Here is an 18,242-nt window from a genome sequence, read left to right as displayed (position 1 = left end):
TCACAGAAAGCTATAAAAACACATTAGCTTATTTTAAGATAAATTATTCAATCTTAAAACAATTAAAATTTATAATATTTAATGTTGGTTGTGGACTGAAATGAAGCAGACTGGAAATGAGAAGAGACAAACAGCCAACCAAAACTGGATCAGCTCTGTTATTCAGCATTTTTTGTGTGTTAGGAAGTCTGACAAACACATGGTGTGATTTTTGCTTCCTCATGAACCTGTTTATAGCTGTGTAGGAGGGAGCAGACAACGTGGTTGTTTCTATGTCTTTTGTAGCTTCGTTCATTTGTTGAAAAAATAAAATAAAACGAGTCTGTTATGCATTTTTGTTCTTTGTTTTTTAACTTAAATTTTAAGATCAACAGTCTGAGCTAACGTTCCGAGGCATGACTCTTCTTGCTCGCCATACTCGAGCTGTACGCAATTTGACGGACGAGCCCCGTCCACCAATCAGAAGACCCGTCTAACATTTCCCAGCCAATCAGCAGTGGCTGTTCCAAGGTGCACTTCCATTTATGGATTTGTAGACACTTCCTTGTTGGGGTATATGTACAAAGCGTGTGTCTGTGATCTGAGAGGCGACAACCCGCAGAACCGTTTTCATCTGACGGATTACTTCAAGTGTCCTGTAGTGGTCGGATCTCTGGGATTATGGGGGTAAGCGCTGTAAATCGCTTTAATTTTAAGCAAATTTTGGTAATTTCGGACTGATTACTACTTTTACTGGGTAATGGGGCGGTGGATAATGTGTCTTATTGTGCCATTGGCTGTCTTTCTTGTCTGATTGTGTGTTCATCCAATTATTGGTCTCGGTTGAGCAGCTCAACCAATAAGACGTGAGATCTTTTTGTGGGTGTGCCGTTATTGGTAGTTTGTCAGTTCTTTCACATGTCCATTGGGTGCTCTTGTCCAATCACAGAGCACACAATTTCCACGTTGAGTGACATTGCTTTGGACCAATCAGCGGTTCACATGTCCGTTTCTGATTGGTCCAAAGCGGATTTGTGGGCGGGATGTACTGATATTTTGCAAGGAAACAGAAAATGGCGGCTGTTCGGAGTTATTGTACTGTGCTGGAATAATGAAGGATTCCTTTTCTTGTTGGGAAACTTCTTTGGGTGCAGTAAACTATTGCAGTCCAGCCCGAACTCATGTTTGGATTTCTGTCAGAATAAAAAGGGAATCTCCCAGCCTCATAACAGCAAGCTAGACTCGACTTTAAACAGTGTAGATGTGGGACAAAGCAGGACTATCCCCTCTGTGTTATTGTTGTCAGCATAAACATCTGGTGGAAATGTAGATTTAGAACACCGATTAAGTTATTTTAAGTTATTATTTTAGTGTAATCAGCTGGTTACAGTTAGACCAATAACCGATAACTCTAGTTAGAGATCAGAGTGAACTGTTAGCTAACCAGAGGATTGGCGCTCCTCTTTTTGAACAGAAGAAGAAGAAACTTAATCAAAGTTGTCGTCGGAAAACTTCTGGACTCGCGCTTCGCAGCTTTATGTTTACTATCTGGCAGCCATGTGGCGCCACCGAGCGGGTTAACGTTTCTCCTCTGCCTCGGTAACTCTGCGTCCAGGGTCTCCCGCTGAAAAATGGATGATTCCAAGCCGAGATACAGCAAAAGGCTGGTAAGTGTGAGCAGGATGGAAATAACGAAAGAAGCAGCATCTTCTGTTCTGACTGAACAGGGACGGCTAAATGTGTCAGATGATTTAATACAGTCAGAAAGTCAACATTTTGTGTCAGGTTTGCATTGGTAAAGTTTGAGTAAATGGGAAAACACAACAACACCAATGTGTTGGAGTGCGTAGTTAAAAGGGAAAATAGCTTGAAATAAGATTGCCTGCAGAGTTTTGTGGTTGATGACTGACTTGAAGTTAGAAGTTTTAATGTGCTGCAAAATGATTTAGCTGTGTTTAGAATATACATACATACATATATATATATATATATATATATATATATATATATATATATATATATTGTGTGTGTATATAATATTTTTTAACAATCTTTATTATCACGTTGGAAACATTGTACAAATAAACATGACATTATACAACACATGCAATCTTACAGACATGACACAACATAGGAGTACAAGGAGTAAGCAAAAATGATCATATAAAGTAAGTTTTGAACAGAATAACTAAATATTAACCAAATAATACAATGCATCAGGATGCATACTTATCTAGTAATATTAACCACAACATTCTTCATAAGACCTGATGTCTTGAGAGCTTTTTTTTTTATAAACTTTACAGAGTCATACAAAGATTTAAGTTCCACATAAAACTAAGATTTATTTGGCGTATTCAGAAGAAATATAGCATTTATGGATGTGAAATCTACCCAACAAACACAGTAACTTTATTAAACCATTAACTTCCTTATTGTTACATTCAACATTTAAGAATAAGACCATATTTTCAGTTATAGTGATCAGAGCGCCATGAGATTCCCAAATCAGTAAAGATGTGAGTCCAAAGGTTTGTAGAATAGGGACGTCTATAAAACAAGTGAGAGAAAGACTCAATATCTATGTAGGATTTTAATGTGTATTTCTTTAATTTTATTGGGGATAAAAAATGTATTAAATTCAGTCCCAGCATTTTTACTGATGTCAGGAAATATCGCTCTCCAACGAACAAATGAGTTTGGATGCTGACTATTAAGAGAAGTAAAGACTGATCTAATATGAGAGCCATAGAGCAGGAGTTATTCCTGACAAAGGTGTGTACAGAGCATGTGCTCTAATGAGAGACAGTAGACTAGTAGGTATGCTTTTGAGTAATTTGGAGTGCACAGAGCGAGAAATGTCTAATCCTTTTCATTGGGTTAATTCTTCATAGGTAGCTAGGTCCCCGTTATCATTGAAAAGATCAAAAACAAACATGACACCTTGGTCATACCAGCCTTTAAAAATAGGGTCTTATTCTTGTAAAACAACATGTTGGTTGTTCCGTAAGACACATGTTTGAGGAGAGAAGTTGTGTTTGAAAGCAAGTTTCCAGGCGTCCAGGGCTTGTTTATGAAAGTTGGAAAGCTCGACTGGTAGTGTGTTTGACACAAACTTACATGACAGCAAGAAATTTAAACCACCACATTTGTTAAACAAAAAAATGGGAGTATAAAACCATGGCTAATGAGACAATGTTTTAACCAACTGATTTTGAATACACCACTGATAGTTTGAAAATCTAATACATGAAGACCTCCCTCTGCATACCGTCGGATAAGTGTTTTATTTTTTATATTCTCAGTTTTGTGTTTCCATATAAATTTAAATAAGAGTGAATCAATAGCTGCCCAGGTTTTGTGATCCACATATAAAGATAAAGTTGGGTACATAAATCTAGATAAAACGTCTGCCTTAGCAAGTAAAATTCTACCTATAATAGTAAGATCTCTCTGTAACCAACACTTAGAGACAGATTTTGACTTTTCAATTTTTGGCATAAAGTTTTGAGATATTGTCTCACTAGCAGTTTTGCTCAATGTGATACCTGAGTATTTAACCTATTTTTTTTACCTTTATATCATCTATCGAGACAATATTAGAGTCATGTATGGTCATTATTTCACACTTTTTCTTATTAATTGTGAGACCAGAAGCTCTGGCGAACGCATCTAAAGCCTTTATAACAACAGGGACTTAAAGTTCATTTTTAAGAAACAAACCGGTGTCATCGGCCAGCTGACTGATGGTTAGAACGTTCTCCTCTATATCAATACCGTCTACATTCATACAATTAATAATAAACAGACTGAGAAGTTCAGCAGCTATTAGAAATAAAAAGGGTGAAGTTGGGCACCCTTGTCTTATCCCACGATTTATATCAAAACGAGGAGAGGCACCATAAGCCAGGGATACACAGCTATTAGTATTTTTATAGAGTGTACTTATGATGTTACTGAAACTTTCTTTAACCCAAAATATTGCAAGGCCTCAAAATAAATGAATGTTCCACAGTATCGAAAGCTTTGTAAAAGTCCAAAAACAAGATCAGTGACTTTTTATCAACTAGATCTCCGTAATCTAAAATATCTAGAACAAGACGAATATTATTGGAGATGTCATCAAACCCGACTGCCTTAGAGATAATTTCCTCTAAGCAGAATTTTAATCTGTTAGCGTACAGTGCTGCAAGTGTTTTATAGTCTGAATTTAGCAATGTTATAGGACACCAATTATCCAGATAGAGAAGATCCTCACCAGCTTTAGGAATTAAACATATTAAACCGTGCTTCATGGAGACAGTCACTTCCTTGTTTTGGGCACAATCAACAAGCGCTTCTAATAACATTTGTTTTAAATCTTCCCAAAAAGTTATCTAAAATTCAGAAGGACCGGGACTTTTATTAGCTTTGTTAGTTTTTTTTTATTTTTTTTATTTGCAATTCTTCTAGAGTTATTGGACCTTCACAAAGCTCATAACTCTTCCTAGAAATTTAAGGAATGAATGGGGAAACTCTTTAAAAAAGAAGTGTATAGCTTCTGATAAAATCTGGATACAAATGAGGAAATGTCCTTTTTGTTATCAACATATAAAGCAGATATTTTTCTCGCCTCTCCACATTTTTTCCCAGATTAAAAGAGTAGGATGAATTTTGTTCTCCATGTTCCAGGCATCTGGCCCGAGACCTTATGAAAGCTCCCCTTGCTTTTGTCTTGGAAAAAAGTTCCAGGTCTTCCTTTAATGAGTGCAATTGCAGCTTATCTTCATTACTTGGAGCAGGTATTTTTAAAAGATCATTTAGCTCTTTTAATTTATCAGCGTAAGCCTTATTTTGATCACTTAATTGTTGCTTTCCATAACGCATTAAGAAACGTTGACATTCATTTTTAAAAAAACTCCCGTTTTTGTATAGGCGTAATGTCAGAAACGGAATTAAATTTAGTAATAATTTAATAGCCAAACGATAAGCTGATTGCTGTAGAAAGAATTTAATTTCCAGTATCCAGGTTTGTTGCGGTGAACAGAGCTTAAAGGTCCCATATTATACACTTTATTCCCAATCTGAGACCATTCATTAATATCTAAATGAAATATTTCCGCCATGGTATGGACAAATCGACCCTCAGTTTGAGTGCAGCGGCTTCTCTTCACCTCCCTCTTTTTAGCAGCTTCAGAAATGTGCCGTTTATGGTGGGCGGAACCCTGGTGGAGCAGCTCAGCTGTTGGCTCCGCCCATCGCATCGCCCGTCATGAGGTGATTGACAGGTTAGGCCTTAGCGGTTACTAGACGCTGATTACAGCGTAGTGAAGGATAAACAAACGCCGGAACACCGGAACCCATTCCTGAAGAAGTTCGAGCAAGAAGACTAACAGTACTGCTCTTACCTCTCCAGCTGTGTCACGGACAGTTGGTATTGAACCTGGCTTCAGCTTCAAACGGTTGGCGAAGCCTGCTTTCCATGCACCCATGTTGTGGAAACAGTCCTCTTTGAAATGCTGGCCACAGACATGCAAAACCTTTGGAAGTTTTCCGGGTACATTTCCTCCAAAAATAAAATTAATCCACTCAGTCCTCGTGGGTTCAGTGGATGGAAGTAAAAAAACGTTTTCGTGTTCATTTATGCAGCCACAAACAGAACAGTGCTTCTGTCGCTTAGCCATGTCCGCTAACGAGGGTTGCCGAAGAGGGAAAAACACTGGGCGCTAGGTGATTTTTAGAGGGCGGGCTTTGAGAGCCGGTAGACGGGTCCATCGCTCTGTGGGGAGTGGTTATTGTCCCTTATGACGTCATAACGTACACGCTTTCAAACAAGCTCATTTCAGCGCTTACTTCCCTAGAGGTGGAGCAGGGGGGAGAGAGAGCGCCTGAAAGAGTTTCACACTTACGGGTCTCCTACACATGCGGGGGGACCAGTATGACTGTTCCAAAACCATTAAAAAGTGAATTTTGCATAATATGGGACCTTTAAATTTGATAAAGATTAATCTATTCCAGCATGATCAGTTAAGGGAGCAGCAGTGATGTTACATGTTTGGACCAAATTATCAGAGATGAGCCAGAAATTTAGACTGTTCACTTAAGACAAAGACAAAGTTTTGCACTTTTTTCTGCACAGTTCAGCTTTTTGATTAACTTCTATTTCTGCTTCTACAGTCGTACTGTTTACCTGTGTTTCGTATACGTATGTTTGATATTCATTTATCGTGTTTTTCTCTAAATGTATGGGGAGTACGAGATTTCATTAAAAGAAAAGCTGTGTTCAGAATATGGGACTGGTTGTGTTTATTGAATTGTGTGTGAGTAATTAGACTGGTCTAACCATGTAATTGACTCAACAAATTAATTAAAACCTTTGATCTGGGACTGCTTGGCTTTGTAAAATGCACAAGTTGCAGTGTTGTATACAGCGTTTTCATACAGCATACTTGCTATTCCAGATGAAAAGTTTTTGTTCTTGGTCTTAAATTTTGTGAAATGAATTTCTTAATAAATGCGACTTATTTTCCAGTGCAACTTATATAGTTTTTTTCTTGTTTTTTTTTTTTTACTCGTCATGACACGTTTTATGACTGATTTGACTTATAATTATAGTCCGGACTTATAGTACAGTAATGGTCACAAATAGTTTAGCACTTATGTTAGTCCACAACACAGTTAGTTGCTGTTAGGGTCTGAGTCACGTTCTAGTATTTTCTGACAGAGTAAAAGAGTTAAAGGACATCATGACAGTTTGAGAGAGAGTAATGTTTATCATTTTAACTTGTCCTCTCACATCGAGGAGCAACACGCAGCTGACGGAGTGATGAACGCTCGTTCTGGAAACATTTTGTACACTTTTTTAAAAGCAGTTGTAAAAGCAGTTACTTACTGGCTTTTAGGCTGTCAGCTAACGTCATGCTAGGTTGGCATAACTAAACACAAACAGGGAGGAACTTGCATCAGGTTAGCACAACTTTAGCAATGCAACATGAATGAAAAGCATGACCGAAGCAACGAAGCACGGGTCATTTTCATGACACGTGTAGGGCTGCACAGTTACACAGTGTGATTTTGATCGTGATCACGATTTTGGTGGCCACAATTAAATGAACCTGATCGTCAACGATATTTACATTCAAAATATGAGCTCTGCTGCTTACATATCTGATCACACACATTCTCAACCAGTAGTCTGCCAACCACCAGGGGGGCGAACGCAAGGCCACGGCTTCATTAAGCTGCCTAAAGAACAAGGGCGCACAACTTTTCACTCAGAAGAGGCTTGTTGCTCACACGGCAGCTGCATTAAGAGCCTCTGTTTCATGACCAGGCTGAAAATGAAACGTACAAAGCTGCTGCTGGATGATCCTGCGCTGGCTTACCGTCAGATATTAATGTTTATTAATGAAGAGTGTGGATATAAATATTTAAAAAGTTAAAAGTGTTAACTTAAAAAACAAATATTGACTGAAGAATTTAATATTATTATTTTTTTGCTGTTCTAAACACTTTTACGTTGTCTTTTCATCAATTTTTGCCTTTCTCACGACATCCCTCTCCATGGTACTAGCATCCATTACAATTATACTAGTGATGGGGTGTTCGGCTCTTTTCAGAGAGCAGGTGTTCTGTCAGTTTAGCATACATTGTCAGATCACCTAACACCTACACCTAACCCTAACCCCAACCTTAACCTGCATGCACATTAACGTATCTTAAGTTACTCTGATGCATTTGCTAAACTGACAGAACATCGACTCTTTTGGCTCATGATTGGCTCTCAATTTAGCATCTTTTGTAGCCCCATAATTCACATTAACATCTCAAAAATGATTGGTAAATGTATTCTTTTGCATAATTTATAATCTATTCTAATTTGAAGTTTAATTTTTCACTAAAAAATGTTGTTTATATTCATAGTTTGTTTATAATTGGTGCAATAAAAGTACATGTTTTTCTAAACACGGTGAACAATCGTGATTAATAATCGTGATTACAATATTGATCAGTCATAATCATGCAGCCCTAGACACATGACAAACAGAGTTAAACTGAAACTGATGTCATTCTTAATTTCACAACGTCTTATAAACATACCTGTCGTCAAGCGCCGCTGTGCGTACTCCTGCAGTGCTGCCTGGCTGTTGCTACAGCTGAGTGAAAATGAATTGAGTCAGAGCGCCATCTAGTAGAGAAACGGCGCAACGACATAATTCTGCACAACTCCGACACTTGACAACGTTTACCGTTTTATGACTAATTAAGACTATATTGGCTTTCGGCAAAACTCCGGCTGATTATGATTAGTTTGAAAAGGGCTCGATTCGACCTGCCGATCAGTCGGTCAGGCTCTACCCTGTTACCATGGTAACTGACTCTGTGAACTAAACCTGCTTGGCGTCTGGTTGTCAAAGAAACCCAGAGTTTTTGCCTGTGTCCTCCCACCTGAAGTAGATGTTAGACATAAATTGTCTATATCAGTGGTTCCCAGCCTACATTCCTTGGGGACTCGCTTCACACAAACACTAAAAATAACCTGCCCCATCCCGTGCTCAAACCATGCTTGGTTTTATGCTTTCAAAAGTGAGATTCCAACCATAAATAATGATTTCTGGCTGAGTTCTGTCCTTCCATAAAACCCAAGTTAAAATAATATCATAGAATTTACTTTTGTTTTTCTTAAAATAAGGACAATGTGTGGACATTAATCACAATGACTGAATGTTCAAAGCCACTGGAACCCCTGTGCTCTTTGGGGGAACCTCAGGTTGGGAAACACTGTTCTATACCAGCACAATCCCAGTGATTTAGAAGCTGAATGAATACAGATTGTTTATGGTGGGAGAAGATTTTTCAGACCTTGGTGAGATATTCCTGATAAATATCTCATTGAATGTTACTGTTCTACTATCATTCTAATTTTCAGGCCATACATGTCCAACATCCACATCATGGACACGCACTGACATCATAGCAAGTTTGTGTGTAGTTTTTTTTTTTTTTCTTGTAATGGGACATTTCTTTACAATGGTGACAACACAGAACATCAGGGTTTCCTCAACCCTGTACCTTGAGGATTTATTTTCTTTTTATAAACACTTTATTTAAGGCATGTTATTTAAGGCAAGCATGTTGTGTATTTCATGTGCGGTTTTGCTGTACAGAACTTAGAGCTTTCTGGCTACACTCTTCTGATCTGCCTCCACTTTTTTTCTCCCCCGCTAGTCTTTCTATGAGACTTATTTAATGAACAGCTGATTGAGGTGTGAAGAAAGTACGAAAATGTTTACATCACACAGACATCGCCGCGAGATAAGCCTCTATCTGTTGTGTTTTATGGTTCTGTCGGGGTTCTGGTAGGTTCTGGTTCTGTGCTGATCCTAAGGTCTCCTTCTGTTGTCATGGTAAATGTTTCCATGTGTTGTTGTCGCCTGTCTAAATCTTGCCTCATATTTTGTCATCACAGCGGGCTGGTACCCGGCGGCGTTACCATGACGATGGCATCTCGGACGAGGAGATTGATGGAAGGAGGATGTTTGACTTGGAGGAGAAGGTCAACAGTCAAAGGTTCAGTTCTGACCGTGTCGTTCGCATGACGGGCAGAGGTAGGAAGCCATGGTGCACTTCATGTTCAAAAGGCCAGATTAATCCTTAAGTTTATCAGCCCAAAACAAGTGGCCACGTCATCAAGTCCTTCAGACACACTGATACAGATGTTTTCTTTGCACACATGCACCTCAGTCCTGTCCCACAGTCTATCTAATGCTACTTTGAAATGAAATCTTATCGTACCATTTGCCATTTTGTAACTGTGTACGACTCCGGTTGGACTTAAAGCTCAACAAGACGAGTTAAGCTGCGTTTACTGAACGTTACATTATATAGAAGAGATGAACCGAGGTTGATGCCTTTTTTTTAAGTCGTTGGTGTGCAATGGTCTGCAGAAGAAATTGTATTTAATTCCAGATATGTGGTCGTGTTTCTTTATTTCCACTGTTCCAGTATTATTTGTGTCAAACAGCAGCTATTCTGCTAAAGAACATCTGGAAGTCAACGCTAGCCAGATGCTTTTCTAAGGTTTCTACATTCTCCACTTAGGTTGAAAAGAAATGTTTGAAACCATTTTTATAATGTAGTTTCCAGAAAGAAACCTCCAGGTAGAGGTCCTGTAGCCTTTTCATCTGTTTTCTCTGACAGTTAATCTGTAGGATTTATTAAGTCTTTACACAGCAGAGGGGATTTAGTTGGAATGAGACTTCTTGGTTACTTTTCTTTGTTTCGTTAATGGTATGTTATGCCCACATCAAAATATAGAAATAAGCGTTACAATAAGGAGTATTGATGTGATTTTACACATTTATAGTGTTGGAAAATAAATTCATTAGCAACTGTGATTATTGCTCTAACAATAATCATTAATCTTGACATCCCTTCTGAAGATGTGTTCAGATTTATGTGGAGTTATAAATCCTCCATCATGTCATATTCAAACCAGCGAGGTCTGCAGCATCCTGTCCCGGCTGCTGTAGACGCGACACAGATGCAGAGCAGAACAAGTTCGTATTTGTATTTGATTTTTATGTACATTGCATTTCTTAGACTTTTCCTACGAGTATGTCCAGAAAGAAGGCCTGAGGGAACCGATCATCTTTGAAAAATCAGAAGGACTGGGAATCAAGTAGGACCATGCGTTATCTTCCTCTTCTAATTTTACTGGTTCGTGTGACAGATGTTACTGTAGTAACCAAACAACATGCTGACTGATGTCTGCTTCTGCAGGATGCCGGATCCAGACTTCAGTGTCAACGATGTCAAGATGTTTGTGGGTAAGATTCAGTTCTGAACTTATTATTATTGTTATTCTTGTTCTCTGAGATGTGTTTAAACAGAGTAAATATTACAGATTAAATTTCACTGACATTCGTAGCAGACGTAATATTTGCAGTTTATTCTGTTACATCATCTCTGAGAGACGGCGTAATTAAAGCCTGATGTGTGTTATCAGAGCAGGAGTTTCTGACTAATGTAACTCCCTCTCAGGTAGCAGACGTATGATAGATGTGATGGACGTGAGTACTCAAAAGGGAACGGAGATGTCCATGGCTCAGTGGACACGTTACTACGAAACACCTCCGTCTCAGAGAGATAAGCTCTACAACGTCATCAGCCTGGAGTTTAGCCACACCAAGCTGGAGAACCTGGTCAAGAGACCTGCTACAGTTGGTGAACTCACTTCATAAAGGACCTGTGTTTGTGTGGAAACCTTCTAAGGTTACCGGTAACTAGTTTTTGCTCACGTCTGCAGGTGGATCTCATAGACTGGGTGGACAACATGTGGCCTCGTCATCTGAAAGAGAGACAGAGAGACTCCACCAACTCCATCAATGACATGCAGTACCCCAAAGTTCAGAAGTAAGGCCCTCAGACGGCATGTTGTCTTAACACCACCTCCTTCATTCCACCTGCAGACATGATCTAATCCAGCTGGTTTTTCTCAGGTACTGTCTGATGAGCGTCCAAGGGTGCTACACAGACTTTCACATCGACTTTGGAGGCACCTCTGTGTGGTACCACATCCTCAGAGGGGGCAAGGTGGGTCCAGACAGGACTCAGTCGTGTTTTTATCTCAGCTTCCTACTGCCTGGTTCAGGAAGTTGATTGTTGTGGGTTGGTGGTTGATAAGTCTGATGTTTGTCTTTCTGATCACCTGTGATTGGCTGTTCAACACAATTCAACATTTTATTTATCCTCAAGGGGCAATTTCAAAAGCATAAGGAGCAGAATCATTAAAACTACAGGCAGAACATCAGACAACATAAGGACATACACAAAGCTAATGGGTGGGGTCAGTGTTCAAGAGCTGGAGACAGAGGTGGACCTTCTCCAGTGTGTTCTGCATCATGGACAGTGCAGCGCTTGTGTAGATATATTAACTCTTATTGGTTCACAGGATTGGATTTTTTTTTGTGTCACATGAAAAATAATAAAATGTTAACAGTTTTGTTACAAACAATGTTAATTTAGTGGAACAGGTGGTAAAATTTGCTCTTATATTTGTGAAAGTTGCAGACCCCTGAACTAGCTATTCATTAGCTGTTCACCACCTGTTCTGTTAGCTGTTTACCGGCTGTTCCGTTAGCTGTTTACCGGCTGTTCCGTTAGCTGTTTACTGGCTGTTACGTTAGCTGTCGACCGGCTGTTCCGTTAGCTGTTTACCGGCTGTTCTGTTAGCTGCCGACCGGCTGTTCCGTTAGCTGTTTACCGGCTTTTCCGTTAGCTGTTTACCGGCTGTTCCGTTAGCTGTTTACTGGCTGTTCCGTTAGCTGTCGACCGGCTGTTCCGTTAGCTGTTTACCGGCTGTTCCGTTAGCTGCCGACCGGCTGTTCCGTTAGCTGCCGACCGGCTGTTCCGTTAGCTGTTTACTGGCTGTTACGTTAGCTGTCGACCGGCTGTTCCGTTAGCTGTTTACCGGCTGTTCCGTTAGCTGCCGACCGGCTGTTCCGTTAGCTGTTTGCCGGCTGTTCCGTTAGCTGTTAATTAGCTGCTGATTTGTTATTAATCAGAAGATGAGTCCTGCTCAGACGATCTGGTTATGTCTCTCAGCCAGCAGTTTCATGCTGGTCCAGGGTGTTTGTAGTGACTGGTGTGTGTCTTCAGGTGTTTTGGCTGATCCCTCCAACCCACCCGAACCTGGAGCTGTATGAGAACTGGGTGCTGTCAGGAAAACAGGGAGATGTGTTCCTGGGGGATCGAGCTTCTGACTGTCAGAGGATCGAACTGAAGCCAGGCTGCACCTTAATCATTCCATCAGGTACTCAGTGAATGGAGCACTCTGAACATTTTGAGGGATTTCATGATCCAGTGGGCCTAATGTCTTTCTGTGATAACCAGGATGGATCCATGCTGTCTACACCCCCGTGGACTCCATGGTGTTTGGAGGAAACTTCCTGCACAGCTTCAACATCCCTATGCAGCTAAATATCTGTAACATCGAGGACAGGACGCGGGTAAGTGTGAACTTTCGGTTCTGCGAGGACTCTGTAACAGCAGGTGATGGATCTCAGAGTTCTGGTCTGTTCTCACCTTCCCTTCAGGTTCCAGTCAAGTTTCGTTATCCTTTCTTCTACGAGATGTGCTGGTACGTCCTGGAGCGCTACGTCTTCAGCCTCACCAGGACCTCCTACCTGACTCCTGACTTCCAGAAACACTCCCTGGGTATAGGTACGTCTACAGAGTCCACACTGTCTCCAGCAGATGTTTCTGATGAAGATTGAGCTGGATCAAAGGTCTGCTGTGGGAACAGAAGCTCTTCGGGTTCAGATGTTAGGGTAGCTCAGGCTAATGTAAACGTTTCATCTGTTCCCTCCCAGGAGCAAGAAGGCTGATAAGCCCCTTTCACTAGAAAGTTAATGTTGATTTATGAAAAGCTATAAAATACCGAGCGACCATGAGAGGGATGTGATATGCAGGAGAAATGTTAAATTGATAATGAGCTTTTCTTGCAAAAGTGCCTGAAATTTCTTAAAGGCTTGATTGATATGAGCACACTGATAAATTGACAAAATATCTTGTAGGAAATATAAATATATATATACAAACACACTCACACCCGTAATTTTCACGCATTCTTTTTTAAACTTATCCTTCACCAACATGTCTGCTCTAGAGGATCTCTGATCATCTCTATGTTTGTGCAGCAGCTGCTTCCTCCTCCTCTCATGTAGTTCTGTTAATCATGGTGGTTGTCAGATCAGCTGATCGGCTTTTCTTTTTTGTTGCGTTTGTTCATCGTGAGAAGGCTGAAGCTAGCGGTTCATGGTTCACACCGTCACATATTTACCTCAATACCTCTACCTTCTCTAACACAGTAGTTGGCTGGTGGTAGACAGGTTTATACTTCAGCTATGCAGGGGCGGGTCTAGAAAAGTTTTGATGGGGGGCCAGGCAGGAACACTGACCAGGAAAAGAGGGGCTCAAATGAGACCACATACATCATCGCGGTGTGCAAAGTACTGTCCCACCCCCCTTTCATGTGATAATGTCTCCAGGTGATCATTTAACACGTAATCCAGGAAGCGCTCATCCCGCTGTTATTTTACGTGTTAATGTTTGTCTTTATTGACTGTTTGACTAATTTGTCTCCCTGTGTCAGGTCTGAAGCGTCCCTCTGGCTCAGAAGCAGCCAGTGAGCTGCAGGAGGATGATGATGATGGGGATGAAGAGTCTGACAGACTTCCAGTCCCGATTCATCTGACTCCTCTGGAGCTGGAAGGACTGTGGAACCTGCTGGGTAAACTGGAGGCTCTGCCATCTAATAAGAAGTGTGTCCCGGCAGGAATCCAGAACGCCTCGGCCCTCATCATTCACATCAAGGTGCCGCCTGACTCTGTTTGTGCTGATCGATCCTTCCTTCCTTCCTTCCTTCCTTCCCTCCGCCAACCAGAGATTATGTTTTCGGCTGCGTCTGTCTGTCTGTTGGCAACATAACTCAAAAAGCAATGGACGGATTTTTAAGAAATATTTTCAGGAAATGTCAAACTGATTGGATTTTGGTAGTGATCCGGATCACTGCCTGAATCCAGGAATTGTTTTTAACGCTCAAACGCCAACATTCCAGTATCTTCTAGATCCACCAGAGGGGGTCATTTTGACACCATGCCGAAGCAGCATAAAAATAATAGAGGTGGTGTTTACAGAGGCCATTTTTCCCCCCTTTGAGTTTTTTTTTCATCATGTGGAAGTAGAAAAAGCTTCAATAAATAAATAATTTGTTAACGTGGGATTACTTTGGGCTTGTTTTTCCAAATAGAAAATGTCAAATACTTACTAGCTTACAACTTTCACCTATCAGCTAACATATAACAAAACTAAATCTTTTTTTTTTAACGTGAACAGCTCAATAATGAACGCTCGCGGGTCATTGTGGCATGGATGCAGCTCCGGTAGCCGACCTCTGCATTCAGTGCAGCCATGTCCAAAATGTTATAAAACACCAGAACAGGCCGTTTTTAGTTGCAGCTGCAGGTGAATGCTGCCTCGCCATCTTGTCAAGGATGTCTAAACGTGGTCCTGCTGTAGTAAGAGGAGCTGATCATTTCTACCCCGTCTGAGTCTTCCTCATTCATTTGCTGGAGCATAGCCAAAGCTTGTTGTGCATTCATTCATCTGTTTCTCTTCATTTTTTAAATTCTTTTCTGCAGAGTAAGGTCTGTTTTTTTTGTCTGTCTGTTTGCAAGATAACTCAAAAAGTTATGGATGGATTTTGATCAAATTTTCAGGAAATGTGAGAAATGGAATTAAGAAACAAAGAAACCAGTGAACAAGTCACCAGCAGCGCTTTTTTAAGGGTTCTTTATTATTGGGAGATAGAGATAAATTTGCCATTACAGCTTCTAACTCATCAGATAATGCCCAGAATCAATGGCAACCCCCCCCCCCCCCCCCCCCCCCAAAAAAAAAATCAAGATGACATCATGGTAGATGTTAAATACACTAACTTCTATCTCAAATTGCGGCCATTGGAGAAAATACAAATTTCTTCAATAACTTTAAGACAGTTATAGCCATTTGTAAGGGTAAGTTTCCATGGTGAAGGATTAAAAAAAAAGATTTGGCATCTATCCTGATGATGGAAATAGATGGTGATATGAGCTTGAAGTGTACATAAGAGTGTAGGCATGGGGTTGGTAACTGGGTGGCTGTTTTTGAGGTTTTTCTCAGGTGAGTGACCCTATGGCTTGGTGGAGGTCTGCTCTATCTGAGTGCTTTAAGTTTACTTATTTAATTATTATGTAATGTTGCTCCTTCCTGCAGGCTCTACTGAAGGAACATGCTAATGACAATCCCAAGCTGTCCTACACGGGGAAACCCATCATCACGTGGCCGAAGAGGGTAAGCAGTCTTCACTTTTAGACGACTGTCTCCACAGACCAGAAACAACTGGTCCTTCACTCCTCATGTTCCTACTGTAGGACTCGAACACTGGAGAGATTTTATTTCCCTGATGAAACATCTCATGTCAGGTCATCCACAGGGACCACTGCTTGTGGCTGATGTGGTGTCTGAGACTGTAAAGATGTTGTTGCCATGGTGACTGGGCCCAGTTCTTGTGCTGTAAAGAAAGTGGTTCTTGTTTCAGAACAAATGTCTGCAGTTGAAATGTGTTTGAATGTTGGATGAATATTGGAATTATTGCTGCTTGACTTTTCTCCATCAGCCCTCGTGGTATCAGCCTCCTCCTCCTCCTCCACCTCCTCCTCGGCCCAAACTGGCCACCACGTCCATCATTCCACGGCCTCAGAAACCAGCGTCCTCCATGTCTGTGCTGAGGCGACGCAGAGTCAGGTAACAAACCCTGTCCTCTGGTTCTGTACCGGCAGCGTGCTGTCAGTTAGCAGGAAGTAATCTGTGTCTCAGCTGTGCTCAGTCCGCTCGCTGTCCTCATCTCTCCTGCAGGTGTAAGCGCTGTGAGGCCTGCATAAGACCAGAGTGTGGAGACTGTAACTTCTGCAGGGACATGAAGAAGTTTGGTGGACCGGGGAAGCTCAAGCAGACCTGTGTGCTGCGGCAGTGTTTATCTGTAAGGGATGCTGTTTCATTCACCTTTTTTGTACTGTTTAATAGCAGCTCTCAGTGCTCTGCAGCTCATTTTAAACCATTCACTTTGACTCTTATAACTTTGACACCTCAATCTTACTCCCTCTAATGACCCTCATGTACAAAAATGTCCACACAAACTGCTTTTTTCATAAATCACTGTTCTGCACATAACTCCCCAACATTCAATCATTTTCAGTAGTAAAACCCTTTAACACTAGACCCACTAATATTCCAACACTCCTAGAACTGCCGAGTAGGGTCATTTTTACCAGCCCCTGCTGCAACAGCGCAAATAATATATAACAAAATAACCGATTTCAATATTTTAGTTAATTTTAGAGGAAGATAGTATAAATAAACGTTGCTGCAAGCCCTCTGACTCGCGCGTGCGTCAGACTCCTTGATCGTGTTTCAAGATGGGTCGGGTGGGTAGCCGACATCGCCGCAGACCCCTTGCGTCCTTTGCGTGGGCCGATCAGCTACCAGGCTGAGTATGTGTGGTGGGTGACTCCTCAGTTGTGACAAAAAGCCGGGACCTTTTCCCTGGTCTTTGATCTTTCATCAGGTCATCCTCAGTAGATGACTCGTTACCGGGTAAAAATGATGGATCATCACTTTCTGCCCCCACCGATTCCTCCACCGTCTCGTCAGAATCCTCCTCACCCACATCCAGAGTTACTTCTCCTCCCTCCGTCACTCAGGTCTTGGAATAATAACCAAACTTCTTTGGCATTCATCCATCTATTGTATTTATCCGTTTGTCAAATTTAGCACTAGATTACCCTAAACGATTATAAAACCCTATTACTCACTCTCTGACAGCTGTCAAACACATGTGCGTTACTAAGCAACCAGGAGTGGCACGAATTGGGCATGGCGTGAAAACATCTGACAGCTGAACACGGTGCATTAAATTAGACGGTAGAAATTACCTCCTTGGCGGTTTTAGGTATATATGCTCAGATTTCTTTTTCTTGTGATCACACACTTACTCGACCCATTTTAGGAAAAGTCATGAATTGGGAAAAGTAGGGATTTTATTTTGACAGAGACACAAGTGTTTGAAAAGCCAACGAGGTAAAAATTTACCCCCTTGGCGGTACTAGTGTTAAATGCCAGTGTAATTATTCCTTGTGTATTTTTATTGCAAATAAACTCAAAAATGTATTATTTTCCATAAAATTAATATCAGGGGGTGACTTGAGTTCAGATACTCCCTCTGGACGCCTTGGTGGCCAAAAATGCCCCATGGACTTCCATTAAAACTACATTTTTATCTTAATGTCACTGTGCCACAAAGTGTTTGGTGAGAGAAAATCCTCACTAGTGATCTCCCTCTCAGAGCATGGTGATATGAAACCACCTCATGGAATGATTACAATCTAAAAAAAACACAAGCCAAATTAAATTATAACCAATATTTCAGAATAATATATTGGTGTGGTGTGTTTGAGTTATAGTTGATACCAGGGATTATTTCCTTAATAAAAATAAGTTTCCCCTGACTGAATTCTAAAAAATAAATAAATAAAAAGAACGGGCCAGTCTCGAGAATGGCTCTTTCCAAGGAACAGCTCGTCAAGATCCAAACAGATTCAAAGAGCCTTAAATCCCATCTGGACTAGACGGCTAACCGAACACCTTCTGTCAGAACGTAACTTGGATATTTCTGCTAATGGATT

At 40.8% G+C, this 18,242-nt stretch overlaps 1 protein-coding gene across 3 annotated transcripts in view; it reads left to right on the top strand.

Moving 5' to 3' along the window:
- The first annotated feature begins 514 nt into the window (after window positions 1-514).
- Window positions 515-18,242, top strand: part of kdm2aa (lysine (K)-specific demethylase 2Aa) — a 34,911-nt gene continuing 17,183 nt past the window's right edge. Inside the window, exons 1-15 of one of the 3 annotated variants that reach the window (XM_041984286.1) lie at window positions 1,093-1,109; window positions 1,595-1,646; window positions 9,428-9,566; window positions 10,561-10,639; window positions 10,741-10,787; window positions 11,002-11,180; window positions 11,267-11,373; window positions 11,460-11,553; window positions 12,619-12,772; window positions 12,853-12,968; window positions 13,056-13,182; window positions 14,114-14,334; window positions 15,775-15,852; window positions 16,178-16,305; window positions 16,417-16,540. In XM_041984286.1, the coding sequence (XP_041840220.1) occupies window positions 1,611-1,646; window positions 9,428-9,566; window positions 10,561-10,639; window positions 10,741-10,787; window positions 11,002-11,180; window positions 11,267-11,373; window positions 11,460-11,553; window positions 12,619-12,772; window positions 12,853-12,968; window positions 13,056-13,182; window positions 14,114-14,334; window positions 15,775-15,852; window positions 16,178-16,305; window positions 16,417-16,540 (1,629 nt within the window). In that variant the 5' untranslated portion in view covers window positions 1,093-1,109; window positions 1,595-1,610. Of the gene's footprint in view, window positions 667-1,055; window positions 1,647-9,427; window positions 9,567-10,560; window positions 10,640-10,740; window positions 10,788-11,001; window positions 11,181-11,266; window positions 11,374-11,459; window positions 11,554-12,618; window positions 12,773-12,852; window positions 12,969-13,055; window positions 13,183-14,113; window positions 14,335-15,774; window positions 15,853-16,177; window positions 16,306-16,416; window positions 16,541-18,242 lie in introns of those variants that run through there. The other 2 variants (XM_041984287.1, XM_041984285.1) reach the window with 2 other exon arrangements.

The sequence above is a fragment of the Melanotaenia boesemani genome, chromosome 4 (assembly GCF_017639745.1).
Source record: "Melanotaenia boesemani isolate fMelBoe1 chromosome 4, fMelBoe1.pri, whole genome shotgun sequence".
NCBI lineage: Eukaryota > Metazoa > Chordata > Actinopteri > Atheriniformes > Melanotaeniidae > Melanotaenia > Melanotaenia boesemani.
The sequence above is the reverse complement of the archived record's forward strand: the minus strand, read 5'-3'. Positions and strand labels throughout refer to the sequence as shown.